Source organism: Emiliania huxleyi (assembly GCF_000372725.1).
Source record: "Emiliania huxleyi CCMP1516 unplaced genomic scaffold EMIHUscaffold_83, whole genome shotgun sequence".
In the NCBI taxonomy this organism is placed as follows: domain Eukaryota; phylum Haptophyta; order Isochrysidales; family Noelaerhabdaceae; genus Emiliania; species Emiliania huxleyi.
The window spans coordinates 123,919-148,519 of NW_005195801.1; the positions used below are offsets into that span (position 1 = coordinate 123,919).

Consider the following 24,601-nt stretch of genomic DNA (forward strand, 5'->3'; position numbering starts at 1 on the left):
AGAGCCCTAGCCCTGGGGGGTGCGCGTTCGCAGAGAAAGGGCCGTAAAGTAAACACAGGTCTCCGAGGGTTGGTTCTGCGCTTTGGGTCCCCTAGCAGCGGAACGCCCCCTCTACTCGGAGCTAGTAAACACCAGACACGAGCATGACGTACACTCTCACCCGACATCGCCACTCAGGGCGGCAGTAATTCTTCTTTGGCTGTTGTTTAAATTCTTCTTTGGCCGTTACGTGTGATCGAGTTCGAGAGAGTCTCCCGCGCGCCGCGACAGCCGGGACCACACATATGCCCGTCGCCGACACCCGCGATGCGGACCCGGAGCTATTGCTGCGCCTTTGGGAGGCGGCGCGAGAGGGCGACCAAGCGGTCCTTCTCGAGATTCTCATGGGAGACGACGGGGAGCCGCCGCACGGCTTGCCCTCTGGCTCTGCCATGGTGGGCTCTCGCAGTCGGTGCCAGGAGCCACACCGACGCGTGGCTGACCTCTCCCCTGCGCCGCAGGTGGACGAGGCAGGGCTGATGCTGCTGCATGTTCTCGCTCTCGAGGGGCACGCTTCGGCGGCGCAGTGGCTGATTGACGAGGCCGGCGCCGAGGTCAACGCCACGGCCGCCAAGTCGGGGATGACTGCGCTACACTTTGCTGCACTGAAGGGCAAGGCGGCTGGGGGTAGCCCCTCTGAGGCCGCCACGAGCGGTTACGTGAGCTCCTCGCCGTGCCATGCACCCCATCAGGCGACCATGGCGTCTCTGCTGCTGCACCGCGGCGCGAGCGCGATGGCAAGCGACGCGCACGGCGTGGGCCGTGTGCTCGCAGCGCGTTCCCGAAAATTTTGTCAACAAAGCTTGTCTGAAAGCCACTAGGTTGGGCGCCCCTGCACGCCGCGGCGCGCTCAGGCCATGCAGACGTTTGCTCGACTCTGCTCGGTGCGTTCATCAGCATCTCTGCCGGGCCTGCGAACCGCTCCAGCGCTACGGTCCCACCCCTGCCCCATCCCTCAGATTGTGCGATGTTTCCGCCCCGAGCCTGCCCTCAGGCGCGCTCTCGCCGGAGCAGCTCAACGCGACCGGCCCATCGGGGGAAACGGCACTGCACCGGGCTGCCTATTGGGGCCACGAGGGGGTACGGTCCTAGGAGACCGCCTCGATCCCAGACCTCAGCCGGGGCTGACACGGACCCTCTCACGTCGGCGCGGCAGGTGGTCTCTCTGCTCGTCCAGGCAGGGGCCGACACAGCCGCCACCGACGCGTCGGGCCGCCGCCCGTACGAGGCGCCTCGCGCGCGCATGTTGCTTGTTGGCGCCTCGTGGCGGCTCAAGGTCTCTGCGACTCTCACCCGTGTCGCCGCGTGTGGCGATTGCGTGTAGGTGGCCTGCCAAGGAGGCGAGGCGTGGGAGGTGAGGGGCCCCGCCCGACCACCCGCCGCCTCTGCTTTGGCTTTGCAACGACTGAAATGTCACAAACACACGCTGGTGTGTGCGACACCCTCCCGCCCGTCGCCCGCGCCGCAGGCGCTCCCAAGGCTGCTCCGATACCTCGAGCCGCCAAAACAACGGACGCAGAGAAAAGAACTCCACGCCGCCGCTTCCTTGGAAGAAAAGAATTGACTGTGTTCCGCCGACCGCGTTGGGCTTGGGGGACGCGGGCGGCGAGGCCGCTGCTAGGCCGTAGGCGCATGATCGATGATGCTTGAGCGCATGACGGACGACTGCGTACACTCTACACAGCTCCGACAGGTGTAGTCTACACAGCTCCGACAGGTGTAGAGGCGCACAACAAAAGGTACGTATAGAGGATCTGGTCAGTATAGGGACACGGACGAACACGTATCACCCTCTGGGGGGAGGCGAGGGCCCTAGGGGGTACCCATGCGGGGGGGAGATGGGGTCTCCCAGCCCGGCGCAGGCGCCGGTTTTTTTGATTTTTTTTTCGCGCAATTTTTTACTTGTTTTCATGGGAATTCGGCGTACTTGCGGCCATGCTATCACGCCTTGCGACATCCTTTCGGCGCTGCTGACCGTGCCATGCTGCTCAACTGACCGCCTGCATAGCTCGCGGCCTTAGTATCCAGCATTCAGTGACGACCTGATCGTACGGCCAGTAGGAAGGTGTCCTTCCAGCGCGTGCACGCTTCTGACGCAATGCGCGTCACAAACTGCCTCGGATTGGCTGCTGGCACTCTCGAGGCTATGCCTACACAGCCTCGCGCGCATGGGCAGTCAATAGGGACCACGCACCTTCTCAGGACAGCGCCGGTGCCTCTCTCTTGGACCGGCAAACGTGGTGGTCTCGTGTCACCGATGTGGGACCAGTGTGCGGCATCGCGCCATCGACAGCTCTGAACTGCGCCTCACCACTGACCGGGAAGGCCGCCAAGTGGGTCAGCACCGGTCGCACATTGTGGCAGCAGTCAGCAGCGCATGTCTGATAGCTAGAGCAGCAGCGTCAGGGTCGCAGGGTCGGATCGTGTCAAGCCTCTCGCCCGGCCGGCCGTGTGCAGACGTCGGCCTGTCTGCTGTCTGGAGTGATCTGTCGGCGGTCAGTACGACCGATCAGGTCGGAGTTTTCTGATGGTTGGAGGGTCTATCTGTATGTACTCCTCGAGATCTCTCCAAATCTGCCCTCTGTTAGACGGGTTAGATCGGGAAGTCGGTGCTAACGGAGACTAGCGGAGCCGGAAGCCCCGTTTCCGCCCTGCTGCGCGGCGCACGGTGCCTCCGGGGGCCCCCGCCTCCCCCCAGAGGTATCACCCGGGGGGGGGGGGCCCCCCCCCCCCCCCCCTCTTCCCCGAAACGTGTGCACGTACACACACCTGCGGGGGGCCCGCGGCCCGGCGGCAAGAGCGGCATCGCGGGCCACATCGCGCGCGAATCGCGCGCGGGGCCGCACTGCGCGCACATCGGCGGCAACGAGGTCGAGCGAGTCTCCTCTCTCACCGCGGTAGCGCGGACCGGAGCCGAGAACGATAGACGTAGTAGCCAGTACGAGTACGGGGTGTGGAGGGTGAGTTGACCAGGGGGTTGTACGCCGGGCCCTCCTGCTCGGCTCCAGCCAGTAGACAAGTCTTGTCATCAACAGAGTAGATGGATCTGACCTCAGGGCCGATGTGACCAAGCGCTGGTACCGTGGTTTAGCCTCACACCCATGGTGTCACAGTGTGCCGGCAGTCGCCGAGCAGAGTCGCTCACACAAGCCGCAGCACAAGTGACTGAGGGCCAGTGAGGGCGAGCCCATCGCTGTGACAGCTGTGGCAGCCGCACAGTAGGCTGTGCCAACTGTGCAGAGCGTGTGAGCAGCAGAGGAGCTGCTCTCCAGGCTTCTGTCGCAAAGAGCTGCATGCCACCGAAGGCGCTGTCGAGGTTCGCGCCGAGCGCGGCGCAGTCGGGGGAAGCTGCCACCGACGAGCGCGTTGGAGTATTCACTCCGGATAAAGACGGGTACACGCACACGAGCTGCGGTCGTGCGCCCGTCATAGCGGCGAGGCGCGGGACCGTCTGTGGCGAGGTGGGTCGCGTCCCCCGATTTCCGTCAACTCAGCATCCACACCCTTTATATAATAAACGTACCGCAGAGGCAGCAGCGGGCAGACGCGGGCGATCAGCCCAAGAGCAAGACTACAGCATAGAGGGGTTCACCTCGACCTTTTATAAAGGTTCATCACAAAAAATTAAGGGAAAAAACGCCTTCTCGTCTGGGCCGTTCGGCGCGACACCTCACCCGCCCGTCAAGCCCGTAGCCGTGCGGGCCCTGGGAGTCCTCCTCGTCGACTGGCGGCTCGGCCTGCCGGTCGCCGACCGTCTCCACCGAGGCGTAGCAGGAGCCGCCGATCCAGCTGCGGCGCAGGATCAGCTTGCGCCAGTTGACCCGCCCCGGCGCGGCGGTGACGCAAACCTCGAGCAGCCCTGGCCTGCCGCGCACCTCGACGCCGCCCGGGAGAGAGAGGCGGGTCCTGCTCAAGGCAGCCTCCACCCCCGACGCGTACGGGATCCGCTTCTGTGACCCAAAGCACGCGGTGCCCACGACCGACGAGACCCACGCCGCGTCCAGCCCGGCGCGCCCGCCGCTGTCTCGCCGGAGCTCGGGCATCTCGCCCAAGGGCTGCACGGACCAGCAGCGCTCCTGCCACACCTCGACCGGCTCGCCCCTCGCGACCTCGCCCGTGCTCGGGTTGAAGCTGCAGACGACCCGCGTGCGCTCCTTGGGCCGCTCCGCTCGATCGCGCCTCGGCCCGCGCGGCCGCTCGCCGCCGACGCCGTCAAAGACACTCTCGCACCGCCAGCTGGGCACACCGGCGGCGTTCGGGTCGGCGCCCACCTCGTCGAGCGCCCACGCGTTTGCGTTGAGCATGTCGACCTGCACAGTCCACATCAGGCCACCCGCAGCGAGGGCCGCGGCGCGCGCGCCCGGCGCCAGCGTGCTCGTGCCGCTGTTGGCCGCCGGCAGCGTCGACCAGTCCTCCTCGGGCGCGGCGAGGCACCGGATGCGCGCGCCATCGCCGTCGCCGGCCGTCGCCTCGGGGAGCAGCCTGAGGGAGCGGCGCTGGAGGGCGTTGCCGGCCCACCGCTCAGTCGTCACGCCCTCGACGTGATTCGTGAGGGCGCCGGAGAAGGGGTCGAAAACGCAGCGCCAGCCGGCCCACTCGCCGCCGAGGCGCAGCGCAGGGCGGGCGACGGCGAGGGCGAGGGCGAAGAGGACGTAGTACATGTATGCGGCTGTGGGACAGCCGTTCGTGTCTGAAAAGGTTCCACCAGGGCTTGCGAAGCGGCGGCCGGTGCCTGTCAGGCGTAGTGCTGGGTCGCTTGCCGCTTGCGGCCGGGCGAAGTGTGCCCCCAGCGCCCGAGAAAAGGAATACTCGAGTGCTCGAGAGTAAAATTCTCTTCTCCAAGTGCTCCAAGTGCTTCGAGAGCTAACCCTCGGGGACCCGTGTTTACTTTAAGGCCCTTTCCCTGCGACCGCGCACCCCCAGGGCTAGGGCTTTCTTGCCCGCAACCCGATGCCAATCATCCGGCCCGCTGGGTGCGCTTCTTGGCAAGTGCAACGCGCCTAATGTCGGAGAGCGACCGTGCCTCGTTCGCCGCTTATGATGTAGAGAGTTTGTTGTAGAGATTTCACGTTGTAGAGCGCCTCTACATCGCTCTACATCTGCATCGCTCTGTCCCGCGCCGGATGTAGAGCTCTACAGCTCTCGACAGCGCTCTCTAGCGCTCTACATCTCTACGGCTCTACAGCGCTCTACACTCTACATCCTCTACACCCTCCCTCAGACCAACCTCATCTCACACGACTGGCAGTACGCCTCCGAGGCCGAGTTGGCCCGTGCACACGGGTATGCCGGTGTCGTCCCCCGCTCGTCAGCTGTCAGAGATCGCTGCCTCTTTGGCGCCGTCCCGCCGCCACACCTTTCCGCCTGCATCCCCCCAGCGGCGGCTGGTCCGGCGGTCCCGTCCCTCACCTCCGGCCGTCGGCCTCCGCCTTGGCATGTGGATCCCTCCCCCTCCACATCGGGGGGGGTCAGGCCTCGTCTCTACACGTGGGGCGGGCCGGCGTCCCTCCCTCCGGACTCCCCCCGCCATCAGCCCCCAACCACCCCCCGACGGCCCCGCCGCCCCACCCTCTGGGGTCAGCTTGGCGGCTCCGACCGTCCAAGGCGTCGGGGGATCCGCCGCGACGTCGCAGGCGCCTGCGCCCAGCGGTCAAAAATTCTTTTTTCCCTATTTCATTCCAAGATGTCCATCGCGATCCTGTTCGCCGCGTCGAAGCCCCTCGCCTTGTCGGTGGGGAGCAGCTCGAGGCAATCCCGCCGGGCGCCCGCGCCGCGTATGAAGTGGGAGGTCTCGATCGCGCCGTGGGAGCTCGACTACGGCCTGCAGCGTGCGCCCGTCAAGCTGCCCGCCTCGGTGCGCGAGGGCGACCCTCCGCAGCCCTTTGAGGTGACCGATGAGCAGCGGCGGGCCCTGTACGAGGACGGCGCCATCGTCATCCCCGGCGTGCTCAACGACGAGTGGATCGAGTACGCCAGGGCCGCGACCGACTGGCAGGTCGAAAACCCGCACTTCTGGTCCATCGCGGGCGTCGCGTCGGGGCTCTACGACTACATCCAGCGGTCGGTGTGGGCGTCGAACAGCGCGTTCGCGGAGCTGCTGTACTACAGCCCCATCGCGTCCGCGCTCGCCGGCAGCATCGACGCCAAGGAGCTGCGCCTCGCGACCGACCTCCTGATGGTCAACCCGAACAAGGGCTTCAAGTGGCACCAGGACAACCAGAACGGGCCGATCGACGCGTTCGGCGAGCCGGGGGCGAACGAGTGGAACGCGCTGCGCTGGTGGGTCACGCTGGACGACTGCCCGCCCGACCACGGCGCCCCCGTCTACCTGAGGAAGAGCCACCTCAACACGGACGTCACGACCGACGCCGTCTTTGTCGACCTGGAGAAGGACAACCTGCTCATGTACCCGGAGCTGCTCGAGTTCCGGCCAAAGGCGGGCGACCTGATCGTGTGGCACTCGCGCGCGATCCACAAGATTGACGGGCCAAAGTCGCAGGACTGGGAGTCGAGCAGGCGGCGCGTGCTCGGCGGCACGTGCGCTGTCGACGACTGCCAGTACCTGGCGGGCGGCCGGCTCCTCTTCGCCGACATGGGGTCGCACGGGATGGAGGACGGCGACCCGCTGAGGCACGCGCTCTTCCCGAAGCTGTACCCGTGCTCCGACCCCGCCGAGCGCGCCGAGGCCGCCGCCGGCAAGTGCACGCGCACGTGGGAGGGCGTCGGGCGCATGTGGGGCGGCGCGCTCAAGTCGATGACCGAGATGTCCTCCTTTGCCAACGTCGTCAACCTCGGCGGCGCCAAGGAGGGGGGCGCGAAGGGGGGGAAGGCGACGCTTAAGCTGCCCTCCCCACCCTTTCCCCACGACCTCCCAGAGATCCCGCTGCCCTCCCTACCCAACCCCCTAGCCAAGGAGGGCGCGGCCAGCGAAAAGTGAACGAGCCGGGCTCCCAGCGGGCGCGCGTCGTGTGGGGAATGATATGTTTAGTTTATGCTGAGAAAGCGTGCAACCGGCGGCAAAAAGTTCAAGTTCTCCAGACACGGACGACACGGACGAAGGACGGACCCACCTCGTGAAGAGGACTGGGTCGACTGTGGCGCCTGAGAGGGTTTGAGGCTGTCCCCGCCCTCGCCCGCCCTCCCCGCGGGACACTCCCGCCACCTCCTCTCGGGGTCCGCGCGCGGCTGGCTGGCTGGACGGCCCTCGTAGCTCTAGTCCACGCCGAGAGCCTCGGCCACCGCCTCTTGTGACAGCCCACCGCCGCGGCCGCGGTGCTCTGGCATCGGGAGGGAAGCGCGCCGAATCCCGAGACCAAGCCGAGGCAGGGAGAGCCGACTCCGGGCGAGGGGCTGGTGGGCGCCGGGAGAGCTAGCCTGGGGCGGCAAACGCATGCGCGACGAGACAGAGGGCGGCGCGGGCGAAGCGGGAGGGTGGGAGCGCGCGTCGCCATCCTCGCTGCCCGCGTCCACTAGCCCCACTGCTGGCGAGCCAGACTCGGGAGCGGTCGGAACTTCCCCAGCACCTGCGGCAAGCCCCACGGCGGCGGCGGCGCCGTTTTGCTCGGCAAAGCCCGCTGGAGCGGCGGCCCCGATCTCTGTGGCGTCGGACCTCGTAGCGACCAGCGCCGCCGAGCGCGCCGCCTCGCGTGAGCAGCGGCGCGCGAACAGCCGCTTCCGCTCCTGCTCCAACTGCGCCTATGTAACACAAGGAGACCAGATTGGGACGTGGCGTCGCAGAGGGCCGGCATCTCTCCGTTTGAAGACGCGCCCGCTGCTGCGCGATGGACGCGTCCAGCGTGCACACGTCCGGAGGCGTGGCGGCCGGAGGCACGGCGGCGGCTACCGCGGCCGGCTTGGGAGGTGCAGCCGGCGCGGCTGCCGCATCCGCATCTTGCGCGGCTGCCGGATCCGCATCTTGCGCGGCTGCCGCATCTGCGTCTCGCGCCTGGGGCATCGTGGGCGCGCCGCCCGTAGGCTCCTGCCTAAGCGACGCCGTGGCGCCCTCCGCGGAGTCGGTTGTCTTTGCGTTCGCGCCGCTGTGCGCTGAGTCGATTGGCTGCAGCGGCGAACGGGCCGTGCTGCCCGCGGCACCCCCCTTGGACGAAGTGCTCCCCCTGGGCGAGACCCTCGGGTGCGTCGTCGCTCGCGGCGGCGCCTCTGCCCGTGCCAACTTCTTGAGGGCAGAGCAAACACCTTCGAGCCGAGTGGCGGCGGCGGCAAGGGCCGGGCCATCCCACTCAGCCGACTCCTTCGGCCCCGAAGCTGCCGACGCGGCACGAAACGCTTCGACAACCATGCTGACGCGCGGCGCCTGCAGCCCACGCAGCTCGCGCGGCCGTGCCGCCGCCGGAGCCGCTACGACGCGCGCCGCGACCGAAGAGACCCACTCGGCAGCGCTCGCCTAGTGCAGAGCGCCGCGCCTCAGCTGCGCGGCACCTCCATTGGGGTCGTAGAACCTGGCAGCGCAAGGACCTCGGCGGTGGCAGCTGCGGCGGCACCGGCGGTCGGGTGGAGCAAGAGGCCCACGAGCAGCTCGCGGCGCGACTCGAGCGCCTGGGGAGGGGTCGTGGCGCGACGACTGGGGAGGCTGCAGTGCGCGTCCGCTAGGCTCGGGAATTGCCGGCGGCGGAGGGGGGCTCCGGGCAAGCGCGGCGCGCACCTTGGCCTCTGACTTGAGCGGCAACCGTGAGAGGGCGGCGGTCGCGCGGCGCGCGAGGCTCGTGCGCCCGGAGGAGAGGCTCGCCACGCCGTTCGCGGCCTTGGTTAGCGCCTAGCAGGCGAGTGCGCACGCCTCCCAGGCGAGGCGCGCGGGATATCGGCGGCGAGGGAGCTCTCTCTCTCTTCGCTACTCTGTCTGGCTGTCTTGCCGCCGCCTACTTGCGCTGCGCCTGAGAGAGGCTGACGAGAGCAGCCGCGCGCTCGGTAGGGCCGTGCAGCTGAATCGTGGCGACGGGCACGCCGTCACCGCCGGTCGGCGGAGAGGTCGGGGACAGTCGCGTCTCACCGCCGCCCGCGGCGCAGTCCGAGGCCTCCGACTCTTGCGCGAGCGACTTTGCCTGCGCCGCCCACGCCTCTTCAGCGCGGCGGAGGAGCGTGCCAGCTCGCTCGATCTGCCACGGGGCGGCCTTTGGGCTGCAGCGCTCGCCCGCCGCCACCCGTGTGGACGGGCTCTCCCAAGTGCTGCCCACCCTCACGCCCGCCTGCTCGGCGTGCGACAGGCCGTGGCCCTCCTGGCGGAGGAGCGGCTCGGCGGCGTGCGGACTGAGGCTGCTCTCGGACGTCGGCGTCGCAGCGGCCCCCTCCTCAACCTCGAAGCACCGTCCCACCTCTGGCCGAGCAAACGGGTTGTCGCCGCGAGCGCCCTCCTCCGCCTGCGGCCGCTGGCCGCGTCCCTGGCAAGGCCCCGCCGCCTCCAGGTCGTCTTCGCACTCGCCGTTGTACTGTGAGGTGCCGTCCACGCGCTGCGCGTCGACCACCAAGTCCACCGGCTTGGACGCCGCCGGCCCGGGAGCGTCGGCGAATCGCAGCCGCAGCCGCAGCGCGCCACAGAGCGGACCGTCGCCGCTCAGGGGCGCCACCTCGCCGGGCGCAAGGACAACCTCCCATCGGGCGGCGGCGGCGGCCGCCGCCGTCATCCGCGCGTGCGGCGGAGGCGTGGCCAACAGCTCGGCGGAGGCGCCACCCCACGTCCGCGGCGTCGACGGCGGCGCCCGTGCCGGCGGACCGCCGTCCACTTCGCCGCCCTCGCACGGCGAGACGGCGACGCGCACCTCTGCCCCCGTGTCGTTGAGGGCGTACAACCGCTGCCCCGCCGGCGCGCTCAAGCGGACCACGCCGCCGCCTCCGCGGAGGCAAGCGGAGAGCGGCATCGGTGGCAGGAGCGAGGGGAGCGACTGGCGGGGCAAGGCACACGCAATGGTGAGTAGGAGGCCGGCGCGTGGCATGAGCAGTGGGAACTGGGGGCAGGTAGGGGGGAGGACTGGGAACCGGGGGCGGGGCGAGGGGGCGCACGCCTGGAGCCAGCCGAACATCGCCTCGGCTGCGTCGGCCCAAGTTGCGGACGACTCGGCGTGGGCCATCGCCACGTTGGTCCGCATCAGCCTCAGGTTGATCGCGTCCCGCGCCCGCCGCAGCTCGCTCTGCAGCACCAGCGCCGCCGCTGCGCCCTCCTCTGCGGACGGCGACGAGGCTGCCGGCGGCGACCCGCGGGGGGAGCGAGGCGTGGCCAGGCCCTGCGCTCCCTGACGCCACACCAGCCGCGCCATGTCGCGCAGCGCGTCGTGGTCTCCGACGGCCGCCAGCATCGCGCCCGCGCGCGGCACGCCCTGCGGTCGGGCGGCGGGGACAGTGGAGGAGAGCGAGGGAGTGGCCGCTGAGGGAGCAGCCGCGTGCCTCGAGCCAGAACGCGCGCCGCGAGAAGGGCGGGCCCTGTCCGAGGAGCCAGTTGTAGATGTCCAGCAGCAGCGAGAGCGCCTCCGCCTCGGCCCATGCCAGCCGTCCCGCCGGCGCCGGAGGCAGCGCCGAAAGCTCGCCCGAGCCGCTGCGCGGAGCGTACCACGCGTGGAGCGGATCGGCGGCGCAGCATGGGCCCAGTGCCGGCTGGGCTCCGCGATGGTCCGCCACGACGCCCAGCCCCTCGCCGCGCGGGGTTGCCGGCGCGGCGGCGCGGCCTCCGCTTGCACGCAGCGCAAGCTCCTCGTCGGCGTCGGCGAGCGCGCAGGCGAGCGAGCGAGCGTCTGCGCGCGCGGCGTGCAGCGACTGCCTAAGCGCCAGCAGCGCGCGCTGCTGCATCGCCAGCAGCCGCAGCGCCCACGGCGGCAGCGTAGCCAGCGGATTCGGTGCTGCCGGCGCCGCCACCGCCACCGGCGCGGCAGCACTCGTGGGCGACGGCGAAGCGGCCGTGACGCGCGGTGTGCGGAGGAACGATCGGGCCTGTGAGGGCGAGAGCAGCGCCCACTGCCTGAAGTCCTCGGACTGAGGCGCTGCAGGCGAAAAGAAGGGCGTGGCTGCCAACGGCGTCGCCGGCGCCGCGGTGGAGGCCTGCAGCGGCGTCGTGGGAGTCGCACTGTGGAGGCACGCCACACTGTGCGTTGGTGGCGGCGCTGGAGTCGCAGACTTTCGTCTTCGACGGCGTGAGCGCGACGACGACGACTGCTCCATGCTTCTTTGAAGTGAAGCGCGAACGCACACAAAAAATGATGCGCGCAAGAGCGAGCGCGCGCGCGAGCGAGCGGGCTGTGGACTCGGTTCTCCCTTTTTTTCTTTTTCGGTACGACTCGCCCAGCCACTGTGGGACTCGAGGTTCCTGTCTACAGATATGGGAGACGACGAAAGGGCAGCGCGATTGCTTGCGGCGAGCCGCGCTTCACTTACTGCTCGTCGCGGGCGCGTTTGAGCGTCGCCTGCGCGGCGGGTGCCGCCGCAGCCGCAGGCGAGGCGGACGCGGCGGCGGCCTCCGCCGCCCGCTGCGCGAGCCTCTCCTTGGCTGCCCTCGCCGCGGCCACAATGTCGAAGCCCGCGAGCGGCGCGGCGGGCGCGGCCGGCGCCGGCGCACGCGGCGCGGCCGCCGCCTCTCCCGGATGCGAGTAGGTTGACTCGCCGGTCGCGGCGTTGTGGTAGTAGGCCCGCCCAGAGGGGTCGTCGTGCGACGTCCAGCCCGGCGGCAGCGGCCCGCTCGCGGCGATGGCGCTGGTGCCGCCAGAGGGGCGAGGGCTGCTGCCGTCGACGCTGCCGCCGGCTTTGGAGACGGCGCTGTAGCGGCTCCAGTCGCCGACCATGAAGCTGCCGCCGACGCTCCACGTCCTCTCCTTGTCGTGCACGTTGATGCCCAACCCCCGCAGCTGCTCGCGCAGCTGGTCCGCCGCGTTGAAGTCGCGGCTCAGCTTGGCGGCCTGCCGGTCCGCCAGGAGCTGGTTGACCGTCTCGACGTCGCACGGCGCGCTGACGTCGCCCACGCGTCGGTAGCCATGGTCGCGGGAGAGCCGCTCGCCGGAGAGGCCGCCGCCATAGCCGCCGACGCCGACGCCGACGCCGCCGACGCCGCTGAGGCCGTAGCCGCCGCCGTAGCAGCCGCCGCCGCCGCCGCCCCCGCCGCAGCTGTAGCCGCCACCGGCGGCGCCGACGGCCTGGGGCGCCATGGCCGCCACCATCGCCGCGATGTTCGTCCCCGGGGGCGCCTCGGCAGCAGCGTGCGACGCGCCGCCATACTGCGGCCCACCGCAGCCGCTGTACTCTTGCGGGGGGTGGAGGCCGCTCGCGCCGCCTATTCGTGGGATGCACCACGATCCGGCCGGGCTCCTCCCGACCCCGGCAGCAGCCAGCGGCCGCGCCTTGCCCCCCGGCTTGCGCCTCACCCTGCGGCCGCGGCGCCTTGCAACGGTTGCAAAACTGGCGCAGCGGCCAGTTGTCGTTGAGGCACTTTGGGCACTCCCAGTTGCCCTCGCCCGGCCCGAACCTGCTGGCGCCGCCGCCCACGCCGCGAGTCTGCTCGTGCGCGGACAGGCGCGCCGCCGCCTCAACCAGCGAGCTGATTGCGCGCTTGGCGAGGTCGAGCTGCTCCGGCAAGCCAATCATGACGATGACGCGCCTGCGCCGCAGCCGACGGGGCTCAGAGGCGGGGACGCCGCGGCGCGCAGTCGTGGGGGGCAGGGCTGCGTCGAGCGCTCGCCGGCCGACGGGCGTCGACGGCAGCCAGCCCTTGCTGTCGATGATGATCTCGCACCCCGAGGTGGCGACCAGGCGCTTGTACTCCATGCCTCCCTTGCCGATGATGGCGGCCAGCCGAGCCTCCTCGATCGACACGTCCTCGCGCGTCGAGCCGGGCCGCATCTGCAGCAGCCTGGCGGCGCGCGCCTCGATCCCCTGCACCTCCTGCGCCCGGACCTCGGGAGAGGCCGTTTCGCCGTGCGAGAAGACCGCGCCGGCCCCGCCGCCGCCGCCTGGCGCGGCCCCGTGGACCTTTTCGTTGATGAGGTCTCGTGCGCGGACCACCTGCTCCTCGCGTCCGACCAGCACAACCAGCTTCTGGTCGTGAGACCAGTAGCCGGGCGGCGGCTGCTCGTAGTCGCAGAGCACGATGGCGCTGCCGGTCATGCCCACCATCTCGCGGTAGATGGCGCCGCCCGGGCCGATGATGCGGCCGGCGCGGCCCGTGGGAACGAGCATCTCGTGCCGCACGGCGCCCCTCGGCGCCCGACTCTCAGCCTGCGCAACCCTCCTCCCCGCCTCGCCGCCTGGGTTCGGCCAGCCAGGCGGCGACAGCCGCTGTGGCACAAAGCCGTAGCCTTGCGCTCCCGACTGCTGCTGCATCAGCCGCAGGTCGACCGTGGTCGATGGGTCCGTCGCGCTCATCGCTCCCGCACACGCCCAATCGCCGGGCGAGCTGCGCGCGGTAAAGAATTTTTTGGTGCGGCCCACCCCTCCCAAGGCGGCTCGTTTAGGCGCAGAAGAGGCGAGGCAAGGAGGAGACATGGAGAACGGAGAGACTGGGACGATTGGACACGAGAAGACAGTGAGCCACCACAGGCGTCGTTGGCGCGCACCTGCTGTGTGGCCTCGCCCTGTCCTGTTTGGGTCCGCCTGCTCCTCTTCAGTCCCTCTTTGCGGCCGATCGCCGCCTCTTCGTCCGCGACGCTCGCCTCTGCCGACTAGCCGGTTGCAGGCCTGCACGCTGCGGGGGTAAATGCGAGGCTCCCTCGCTGCCGTCTGTGTAGGGGCCTCCGCTGGCGCTCGTGGCCGCTGTGTGGCCTCGCCCTGTCCTGTTTGGGTCCGCCTGCTCCTCTTCAGTCCCTCTTTGCGGCTGATCGCCGCCTCTTCGTCCGCGACGCTCGCCTCTGCCGACAAGCCGGTTGCAGGCCTGCACGCTGCGGGGGTATGCGAGGCTCCCTCGCTGCCGTTGGTGAAAAAGGGCCTCAGCTGGCGCTCGTGGCCGCTGTGTGGCCTCGCCCTGTCCTGCTTGGGTCCGCCTGCTCCTCTTCAGTCCCTCTTTGCGGCCGATCGCCGCCTCTTAGTCCGCGACGCTCGCCTCTGCCGACAAGCCGGTTGCAGGCCTGCACGCTGCGGGGGTATGCGAGGTTCCCTCGCTGCCGTTGGTGAAAAAGGGCCTCCGCTGGCGCTCGTGGCCGCTGTGTGGCCTCGCCCTGTCCTGCTTGGGTCCGCCTGCTCCTCTTCAGTCCCTCTTTGCGGCCGATCGCCGCCTCTTAGTCCGCGACGCTCGCCTCTGCCGACTAGCCGGTTGCAGGCCTGCACGCTGCGGGGGTATGCGAGGCTCCCTCGCTGCCGTCTGTCTAGGGGCCTCAGCTGGCGCTCGTGGCCGGTCCCTCGGCTGCTGACGGCGTCGGCGGGCGCGAGCCGACCGGCGTCAACGGCCGCGGGCTCGACGCTGCCGGCGGCGGCGGCGGGCGCGGGCTCGCCGCTGTCGGGCGGTGCTGCTGCGTTGTGCTCCATGTATGTGCCTGCAAGTCGCACCCCACAAGGATGGGGATGCAGGGCAGTTCAGGGCGGCTGTGTGTAACACGTACCCGATCGCGCCGCTCTTTTCCGCCTGATCGTGGCGCCGAGGCGCGCCCGGAAGACTGGAGCGCGCAGTCCGACGTGTGCTGCGTCTGCGTCTGAGTGTCTGCGTCTCGAAATACCTGTTACCTCGTCTTACCTGAGCACCAGCCAGATCCGCGCGGTCGCGCAGAGGCGCTGCCGGGGTCCCCTCGCCCTTGAGAGCGCGAGTGCCCGGCGAGTCGTACCGTAGCTCGTAGCGGGCCGATAACCCAAGTAACCCCGCTGTTGTCAGGACGGTAGAAGGCGAGAACAGGGAGGCCAACAACAGACGCTCCTGCCTGATAGCCGGCAGGTAACACAGGTGACACCCCTGTTGTCAGCCTCGTATCAGGCACTGACCACCCAAAGCAGCCCCCCTCCAGCCTGATCACACGCCGTTAGCACGGGACCATGACGTGCGTGATCGGCTCGGCCATGCACACGACGCACATGAGTGGTTCAACCTCGCCCACTGCCGTTGCCGCCGTCTGAGCAGCGGCCGCGGCGCCTCGGCAACCTCAAGCGCTGCGAGGTGAAGCGCCGAGCGCCGATCGCTCCTCGTCCAAGGCGTCGATCGCGCCCGCGTGGCGTGGCGTCGTCGATCGCGATACACGCTCCGACGCTGCCTGCCCCTCCGCCTCCGCCGCCTCTGCCTCCGCCACCCGCCGGATCAGCGCCGCCGCGTGGCACTCGCGTCCTCACTCGGCCTCAGCGCGCCACCGCGTGCGGCAGCACGTGCTCGCGCCACACGTCGGACAGCGCGCTCCAGTCGGGGCGCGCCTCGGCGTCGTCGGGCGGAGAGAGCGCGATCTGGTAGCCGATGCGCATGACCATCACCGCGTGCTCGCGCGCCGCCGCGGGGAAGAGCGAGTGGCTTGCCGGCGACCACGGCGCCGCCGCCCGCCGGACCAGCGCCGCCGCCTCGCCCTCGCCACTCGCGGCGCGCTGCAGCGGCGTCGGCTCGCCCTCGTGCAAGCTTGCGCCGCTGCGCAGCAGGGAGAGAGCGCGGGCGGCGGTGAGGGTCTCAAGGTGCGCGAGCGGCGTCCAGCCGCGGCTGGCGACCAGCCAGGCGGCGAGGTCGGTGTGGCCTTGGCTGTTTGCGGCCTCCTCGGGCGTGCCGAAGGGCGTAGCGGCGCGGGAGGCGCCGTAGGAGGAGAGGAGCTTGGCGACCTCGAGGTGGCCCTGGTGGCACGCGGCGAACAGCGGCGTGACGCCGTCAGCGTCAGCTTGGTTGACCGCCACGCCCACCTCGAGAAGCAGCTGGGCCCACTCGACGTGGCCGTTCTGGCATGCCATGAACAGCGGCGTGGTGCCGTCATCCATGGCCTGGTCGACCGAAGCGCCGGCGTCGCGCAGCAGCTGGGCGCACTCGAGGTGGCCCTTCTGGCACGCGATGTGTAGCGGCGTGAAGCCGCCGTTCATTGCTCGGTTGACCGCCGCGCCAGCCTGCTGGAGCAGCCGGGCGACGCCGAAGTGGCCCTCCTGGCACGCGACGTACAGCGGCGCACGGCCTTCAGAATCTGCTTGGTTCACCGCGGCGCCGGCGGCGATCATCAGCCGGACGCAGTCGATCTTGCCAGTCAAGCTCGCAGCGCTCAGCGGCGTGGTGCCGTCATCCTCAGCTTGGTCGACCGAAGCGCCGGCGTCGCGCAGCAGCTGGGCGCACTCGAGGTGGCCGTTCTGGCACGCGATGTACAGCGGCGTGGCGCCACCCTCCTCAGCTTGGTTGACCGCCGCGCTGGCCTCGAGGAGCAGCCGGGCGCACTCGAGCTGGCCATTCTGGCACGCGATGAACAGCGGCGTGGCACCGTTCTGCTTGGCCTGGTTGACCGCCGCGCTGGCGCCGAGGAGCAGCCGGGCGCACTCGAGGTGGCCGTTCTGGCACGCGACGTACAGCGGCGTGGCGCCGTTCTGCTTGGCTTGGCTGACCGCCGCGCTGGCCTCGAGGAGCAGCCGGGCGCACTCGAGGTGGCCCTTCTGGCACGCAAGGAAGAGAGCGGAGGCGCCTTCGCCGTCAGCCGCCCCAACGCTCGCGCCGCCCTCGAGCAGCAGCCGCACCGCCTCGGCTTGCCCATGACGAGCGGCCCAGGTGAGCAGCGTGTCTTGCGTCCTGGTCTGTAGTCGCGCGTCGACCGGGAGTAGTCGCGCGTCGAGCTGGGCCGCGAGCGACGCGCCGCGCGTCCCCCACCCGGAGAGGATGGCGCGCAGCGCGGTCAGGTCGCCCTGAGCCAGGTCTTCGAGCACGAAGGTTGGGCAGAGGGCGCCCCTCATATGTGTGTGTACATCCGATCGGTACCAGTATGGGACCAATGGAGAGGGACCGGGTGATGAGGGGGGAGGCGACTCGACTACTGCCAGTCTACGGCCTGATGCGGAGCGGGGGGGGAGAGGCGGAGCCGTCGGCTAATCCGGGCCCTGCCCCCCCCCCCCCCCCCTCCGAGGGGAGACGAGAGCTAGACCCCCCCACGAATGGGGTGGACGGCCGACGCGTTGAACCGCGGCTGGAACGACCGCAGGGGCAGGGGGCCGCCCCCGAGGCCCCGCGCCAGGCGTTGCGGCTGCCGGCACCGTCACCATGCCGTTTCCGAAACGAGCATGCTCGGGGCCCCCGCCTCCCCCCAGAGGGCGTGTGCTGACCTCCTTGCGCCGCTGTTCTCCTTTGTGCCGCACTTCATCGTCCTGCCCACCGGGGATCGCATCTGCTCGGCAGTTTTCTGGTGAGGGGCTGGGAGCTAGGGTCTCAGCAGACGCGCAGGGCGAGACGAGGGAGGAAGCAGGACTTTGCGGAGATCAGCAGGAGGATGTACGAAGAGATTAGGAGCAGCTGCAGGGACCCGAGGGACCATGTGGAAGACGGCTGGTGCTAGTCCCCCATCGGGAGGACGACCCCGGCTACTCTCAGTCGCCGACCACACCCACAAAGAACCCTGCAATAAGATCGCACACGGCGTGTCGGCGCGTGGGCACGGGCGGGGACCTGTTACACTTTGGCAAACTCGCGGTCGAGGATCGACCAAAAGTGTCAAGCCGGTGTGTCTAGATGAACGGCATTTGGAACGAGGCAAGTGGCGAGGTTGATGGAGCTGGAGCTTATGTCGCACGGCAGCAGATTTGCACGTCAGCACATAGGCATCAGAACACTCGCCCCGCCGCATCTCCTCCTCCGCCGCCTCCATCTCCTCTCGCGAGAAGTTCCCCAGCCCTAAAGCAAAAAGAAGCGGCATCCGATCCGCCATCCTGGTGCACTATCGGCGGGCATTTGAACCGCTTGATCCGGCCCACTCTCTCTCTCTCTCGCTCTCGCGCTGCCGGGATGGCCCTTGGCGGCGGCGCGCGGCGCGCTCGGGACGGCGACAGCAGCGACGGCTCCGGCGACGAGTCATCCGAGAACTACTCGCCACAGCTGGACCGGTCGCAGCGTCTGTCCCCGGTATTCGAGGAGCCCGAGGCCGACGCTCGCGTCTCTCGCCAACGGCGCTCTCGTCGCCGCGCGGCGTGGCCCAGGCGTCGGCCGCCAGCCTCGCCGGGCTGAAGCGCGCGTCAACACCCGGCGGCGCGCGGTCAACGCCGGCAAAGGCAGCCACCGTCCCCACCGTCGCCACGCCGTCGAGCCTCGCCCTCAGGAACGTGACGCCGCTCGCGTCGCTGCCGAGCGGCGGCGGCGCGCCGTCGAGCGAGGCAGGCGCACCGATTGCGCCGACGGCGCCCGGCACCCGCAACCGCGCGGCGCTCGAGCGCTCTCGTCGACACCAGCAGCCGTCGGCGCCCGCCGCCACCGCCGCCGCCGCCGCCGCCACCGCCGCCGCCGCCGCCGCCGCCACGCCACCAGAGGCGGCGGCGGCTGGGCCAGCGGCCGAGCCGGCTGCGGCGGCCGAGGCGGCGACGGCCGAGGCGGCGGCGGCCGAGGCGGCAGCGGCGGCCGCAGAGGAGCCGCCGCAGGCATCCGCGGCGGCGGTGGCAGGGCCGGCAGCCGAGGCGGCGGCGACAGAGACGCCGGCGCCGCGCAGGGTCCGCAAGGCGCGCAGGACGCCGCCACAGCTGCCGATCTACCGCATCCGCGCCGAGGCGGCGCGGGGCGGCGTCGTCTACCGCGGCAGCGTGCGCAACCGGCCCGGCTGGGAGCGGCTCGAGCCCGAGTGGGTCGAGGCGAACTTTGGCGCCTACGGCGGCTGGCTCGAGTCGCTGCACGCCGCCGGCGGCGAGCCGCTCGTCGTGCCGCAGGGCGCAACCACCCGCGCGACCACGCGAGCTGCAGGCGCTCATTCTGCGGAGCGCGGCGTCTCGGATCCACAGAGTGTCGTGGAGGGTCGCGGCCCTATCCACGTCATCCTGCCGAGCGCCGTGCCCCAGCAGGACGAGCGCCCGCACTGCGTGGCCCGCGGGCTGGCGAGAGCGCTGCGCCACGCCGGCTTCGACCGGCACGCGGCCCTCTTGCTGCTGCATGCTGATGCAATCGTCTCCGCGCCCGGCCACACGGCAGTGCACGCAGTCCAGTGGCTGCAGCGCGCCGGCGGCTGGGCCAAGACGGAGCGCCTGAAGAAGTTCAAGCCTCTGCTCGACCGCTCGCCGCTGCCCACGCTGCTGCAGATCTACGACTCCAGCGGCGACAGCACGCACACCGTCGCAATCGTCGGCGACCTAATTTTCGATGCGAACGCGAGCTCGCCGCGGCCGCTGTCGGACGAGGGCCTCAACGCCTGCTGCCTGGGCGAGGCGACCTTCGTGCGCCCCTCATACGCTGTGCGGTTTGAGCCGGCCAAGGCACTGCGCGCGGAGGCGGCGCAGGCGCTGCTCGCGCGAGAGAGCGCGTGAGGGCGCTGCCAGCCACACGCGAGCTGCATGCGCTCACTCTGCGGAGCGCGGTGTCTCGGATCCACAGAGTGTCGTGGAGGGTTGCGGCCCTATCCACGTCCCCCTGCCGAGCGCCGTGCCCCAGCAGGAGGAGCGCCCGCACTGCGTGGCCCGCGGGCTGGCGAGCGCGCTGCGCCACATTGTGTTGAGAGTCACTGCGAGGTGTGTGTCGAGAGTCACTGAGAGATCGCTCCCCTCCCTCCCTCTCTGCTCTGTGGAGAGCCCTGAGCATTACCGCCCCGTGTCCTGGCTACGTGACGTCCTGTGGCGCTCAAGGCTCGGGTATGTGAGATGGGGTGTGCGGCGTGGTGGAGCGGGCGCGGGGTCGTATAGCGGCGGGAGGAGAGGGCAGGCAAGTATTGGCCACCCGTCTCCTTCTCCCACCCACACAAAAGAAAGAGGGGGGGCTGGCCCCAGTGGCGTCGATCTCGGCAGCTGGACTCTCCTCAGCGGTGCCACGCTCACACCTCAGCGCCACACGGCGCCTTCGCACTGCGTGCCGTGGGCTCACTAAGGCCGGTAAGGGGCGGAGCCAACAAGTCGGAGAGCGGCCGTATGCGTGCCTTCGCAACCTCGAGCGCCGCATCCCGCTCCGCGCCCTCCCGCCGCTCGCGCCGCAGCGCCCTCTCGCAGGCGGCGAGCCGCGAGGCCGCGTGCCCCAGCGCCGCCTTCGGGTCCGCTTGCCCGCGCTGCTTGCGCGATTCCTTCCTGCGGCCACGCGACCGAGGTCGGACCGAGCGAATCTTCATCCAGACCCAGCACGCCGCCTGCCCGAGGCGACGCCTAGGCGTCGGCCGGCGGTGCCACGCTCGCCTCAGCGCCACGCGGCGCCTTCGCAGTGCGTGCCGTGGACTCACTTCGAGGGGCGGAGAGCCGGAGGGCGACCCCGTATGCCTCGTCGTCCGTGCCCCGTCGATAGAACGCTGAAATTCTCTTGCATTGAAATAAAATTCTTTTCTCGCGCCAGTCCCGTGCCCAGTGTAAATAAATAAATAAATACAACGGACACGCCAAACGAGGGGTGGGAGAAGGACAGGGTCCCCACCTGCACAAGCAGGATCTTGTAGGACGATCAGGGACACAGGGGAACGGGAGCGGGGAGCGCATCGCGACACGGAGGGGGGCTGGGCAGGGGGTTCACCCTCACGACAGGAATCCCATCTCTCGTATAGGACAGGTTGCACCCGGCGGCACGGGGGCAAGCGCGGGCCTCCTACTGGTTGCGCTCTCCTAGTTCTCCTGCTCCTGACAAGGGACAGCGACAGGCTCGCAGCACGGTGGACTCCCTATCCACTGGCGATCTCTCTCGACTAGCGACCTTCCTCCGACGTCTCACCGGCAGTCTCTTCTACCACAGGCAGACTGACACGTGGGTGGCAGTGGCGGTGATAGGAGTCTCCCACTCTGTGGGCCTCGCTAGAAGTGCGACCCCTGCGCGTGTCCTCGCCCTTGAGGAAGGGGAAGGGGCTGTGTGTCTGTGCATGTGTACAACATGTGTGTGTGTGTGTGTGTGTGTGTGTGTGTGTGTGTGTGTGTGTGTGTGTGTGTGTGTGTGTGTGTGTGTGTGTGTGTGTGTGTGTGCTCGCTCGCTCGCTCGCTCGCTCGCTCGCTCCCTCGCTCGATCGCGCGCGCGCTGCGCGAGCCGCCCTGCCCGCTGCGCTGCTAGGGTTGCGCTGCGGGAAGGGCTCGGCGGCCGTTCCTAGAAATCCTCGTCGCTCCCCTCGTAGAGGGAGGGCTCGTTGGACTCGAGGAGTGGGCCGCCGTCGGAGGAGGAGCGGGCGGCTCCGCGGGCGACGCTCGCCCAGTTCTTCTTGTTGCTCTTGACCTCGCCGCCGCCGCCGCCGCCGCCGCGGCCGCCGCGCCCGCGCCGCCCGCGGCTTGTGCCCAGCCTGACCGCGCTCGGCATGCGCTCGTAGATAGTGTCCTTGAAGGCGGAGTGGAGGAGCGCCTCGAAGTTGACGCACGGCGCGTAGCGGCAGCGAGCGGCGGTCTTGCACGGGATGGCGGTCTGGTTGAAGGCCGGGCAGAAGCCGATCCCGTCGCGCACCGCCATCGCCTTGGCCTTGCCCGCCGCGCGCGCGACCTCGACCTTGTTGTCGACGATGAGGCTCTCGAAGGTCTTCTTCTTGGCGACGTTCGCCGCTGCGGCGCGCCTCTCCTTGAGCGCCTGCGCGCCGCACTGCGCGTCGTGGATGATGTCGGCGCTCGTCGTCGCAAAGGCGCGGCACGATGGGCAAAGCTTGTTCCCGAGCACCTTCACACTCCCGACGTCGAGGCGGAGGGGTCCGCCGACATCGCCGCTCGCGTAGACGTTGGGCAGGACAGGGAGGTTGCAGACGAGGTTCTCGTTCTTCACCTTGAAGAGGATCGAGCCGTCCTTCTCGTCCGACTTCGTGCCGAGGAAGGAGTGGTATCCCTCCTGGATGGAGACCACGTTGCCGAAGTGCTTCTCCAAGAGGGGGGCGAAGTGCTCGATCTGGGCCGCGGTGTTGATGGCGCCGCGCGTGCGTATGGCGAGGAGGCCGTCGGAGTCGATGGTCGCCTGGGTCTCGCGCGCCTCCGCCTGCTTGCCCCACACGGTGGCGTCGAGAGCGGCGAAGGTGATGGTGATGTTGTCTGGCGCTGGGAGCTGTAGGACGCCACCGCCGGCGTACTGCTCGAGGAAGGCACGTGCCTCGCTCTCGCCGCTGAAGGCGACGCAGATGGCGCGCGACGTGCCGATGACGGGCACGCTGATCGCGCTCGCCGGCTGCGCCTCGCAGCCTGGCGTCTTCCTCAGAAGCTGTCGAATCTCGGTGACGAGCGCCGTCGTGTTCTGGATGTCCGGGATGTGCGAGCCGTCGCGCGCCGCGAGCGCGACGTGCAGCAGGCGCTTCGTGCCGCGGTCGGTGCCGGCGGCCGCCGCAGCGGCCATCTGTGCGGCGTCCACCATAATGGTGTCGCCTTCTTTGGCGTCGTCGTCGTTGACGCGCGCGCTCGCGAGCTCGCCGTCGAGGCGGCGCTTCACGCCGAGTCTCTGGCCATCATCGGCCTCTTGCGCGCCGTCGCGGCCGCGCGCCGCGCCCTCGGCAGCGGCAGCGTTGAGCGCCGGCGGCGGCAGGCCGGCCGAAGCGAACGCCATTCAAGTGAAGCGCCGTTCAAGCGCTGTGAGCTCCCGTGCCCAGTGTTGTGCGAGGGAGTCGTTGTAAAATTCTTTTCTCCCCTCGCAGGAGTCGCTTAGGCGGCTCCCGTGGTGTACCTGTGTTCGTGCCAGTGCGCGCCAGTCCCGTGCCCAGTGTCGTGCCAGGGAGTTTTGTTGTAAGATTCTTTTCTCGCGATGTCTGCCCCGCGGCGCCGCTCGCGCCGCCTCGCCTCCGCAGCCGCTCCCTCGCCAAGCACGCCGCCGCCCGCCCGCCTCCTCGACCTCCCCACGGACCTCCTCGTGCGCGTCGTCTCTCGCTGCGACCCCGCCGACATCGCTCGCGCCGCGGCCGTCTCGCTGCTCTTCCACGCCTCGCTTGCGCTGGAGGGCATCCGCTTGCGCCTGCAAGAGGCCGGCTACGAGCCGCCGGCGCAGCCAGAGGGGGAGAGCTGCGCCGTGCGGTGGCTGTGCTACTCGGCGCTGCTGCGCGAGGCCAACCCGCCGGCGAGGCTGGCGGCGGGCGCACGGCACAGCCTCTTCATCGACGGCGAGGGGCGGCTCTCGTCGTGCGGCGCGGCAGCGGAGGGCGAGGAGGGCGAGGAGGGCGAGGAGGACGGGGAGGACGAGGAGGAGGAAATTGCAGGCCTTCTCGGCCATGGTGAGGGCGTGCTGCAGCTGAAGACGCCGACCCGTCTCCCTTCCCCGTTGGGCGGAGGCGAGCGCGCGATTGGTGTGGCGGCGTCACGATACTTCAGCCTCGCTCTCTCCGCGAACGGCGCCCTTTGGTCCTGGGGCAGCGGCGAGGACGGCAAGCTGGGACACGGCGACGAGGAGGACCAGTGGCAGCCCAAGAATATCGAGGCCTTTGCTGGCCAGCGCGTCGTCGCTGTGTCGGCTGGAATGTCTCACAGCATGGCCCTCACCGCCGACGACGCCCTCTGGAGCTGGGGCCGTGGATTCTTTGGCCAGCTGGGCCACGGCGACGAGCAGAACCAGCTGCTGCCCAAGAAGGTCGAGGCCTTTGCTGGCCAGCGCGTCGTCGCCGTGTCAGCAGGGTGGTACCACAGCATCGCCATCACCGCCGATGGCGCTGTCTGCAGCTGGGGCGTTGGATATGATGGCCAGCTGGGCCACGGCGACCAGCAGCGCCAGCTGCTGCCGAAGAAGATCGAGGCTCTGGCTGGCCAGCGCGTCGTCGCTGTGTCAGCGGGAGGTCTGCACAGCCTCGCCATCACCAGCAGCGGCGCCGTCTGGAGCTGGGGCTGGGGAGGCGATGGCGAGCTGGGCCACGGCGACCAGCAGAACCAGCTACTGCCCAAGAAGATCGAAGCCTTTGCTGGGCAGCGCGTCCTCGCTGTGTCGGCTGGAGGCGACCACAACCTCGCCCGCACCGCTGACGGCGCTGTCTGGAGCTGGGGCTGGGGAGGCGATGGCCAGCTGGGGCAGAACCAGCTGCTGCCGAGGAAGCTCGAGGCCTTTGCTGGGCAGCGCATCATCGCTGTGTCGGCTGGAGGCCACCACAGCATCGCCCGCACCGGCGACGGCGCTATCTTCACCTGGGGCAAGGGCGAGAGCGGCTGCCTAGGCCACGGAGAGGACCTGTCGGACCAGCTGCTGCCCAAGAAGATCGAGGTGTGGTCGCAGGAGTGAGAGGGGGGCGAGGGGGGCGTGGCTGATATAGGAGTGCGACCGAGTCGGGAGAGGCCAAGATCCGGATAGGGTGGGAGGGCTTCACAAGCGCTAGACCCTAAAGCTACAGATACTGTGGAGGCTGGGTCCTGGGGGAGCTGGATGACGTGAAAAGAAAGAAAGAAAAACACCGCCGGGAGGGATGCGGATGGGAGGACGGCAAAAAAGAGAGAAAGCGGATACCTACACAAGAACAACGCACTCTCTCAAAAAAGAAAGAAAGAAAACGGACAACCCAAGGGAGAGGCAACGCTTTCACCTTTCTCCCGTGGCCGCCCCCGCTAGTTTCCGCCACCCGGCGGGGTGCGGCGGAGGCCGGCGTGCGCCGGCCGCGCTCGAGACCAGCCGGCGGCCTGGGAGGGCTCTCAC

The 24,601-nt window shown here is 69.6% G+C and overlaps 2 protein-coding genes across 2 annotated transcripts; one reads left to right on the forward strand and one right to left on the reverse strand.

The window, feature by feature from the left end:
- The first annotated feature begins 5,725 nt into the window (after positions 1-5,725).
- Positions 5,726-7,057, forward strand: EMIHUDRAFT_438678 (hypothetical protein). The gene has a single exon (XM_005758904.1). The coding sequence runs from the start codon at positions 5,816-5,818 to the stop codon at positions 6,974-6,976; it is 1,161 nt and encodes a 386-aa protein (XP_005758961.1). The 5' UTR covers positions 5,726-5,815; the 3' UTR covers positions 6,977-7,057.
- A 194-nt stretch (positions 7,058-7,251) lies between these two features.
- On the reverse strand, positions 7,252-11,199 carry EMIHUDRAFT_219003 (hypothetical protein; the record flags this gene model as incomplete). Its single annotated transcript, XM_005758905.1, has 9 exons — positions 7,252-7,316; positions 7,563-7,734; positions 7,844-8,440; positions 8,512-8,592; positions 8,699-8,809; positions 8,943-9,617; positions 9,774-9,932; positions 10,020-10,228; positions 10,386-11,199. 9 exons carry the CDS (start codon positions 11,197-11,199, stop codon positions 7,252-7,254), a joined length of 2,883 nt encoding a protein of 960 aa, XP_005758962.1.
- Positions 11,200-24,601: the final 13,402 nt, after the last annotated feature.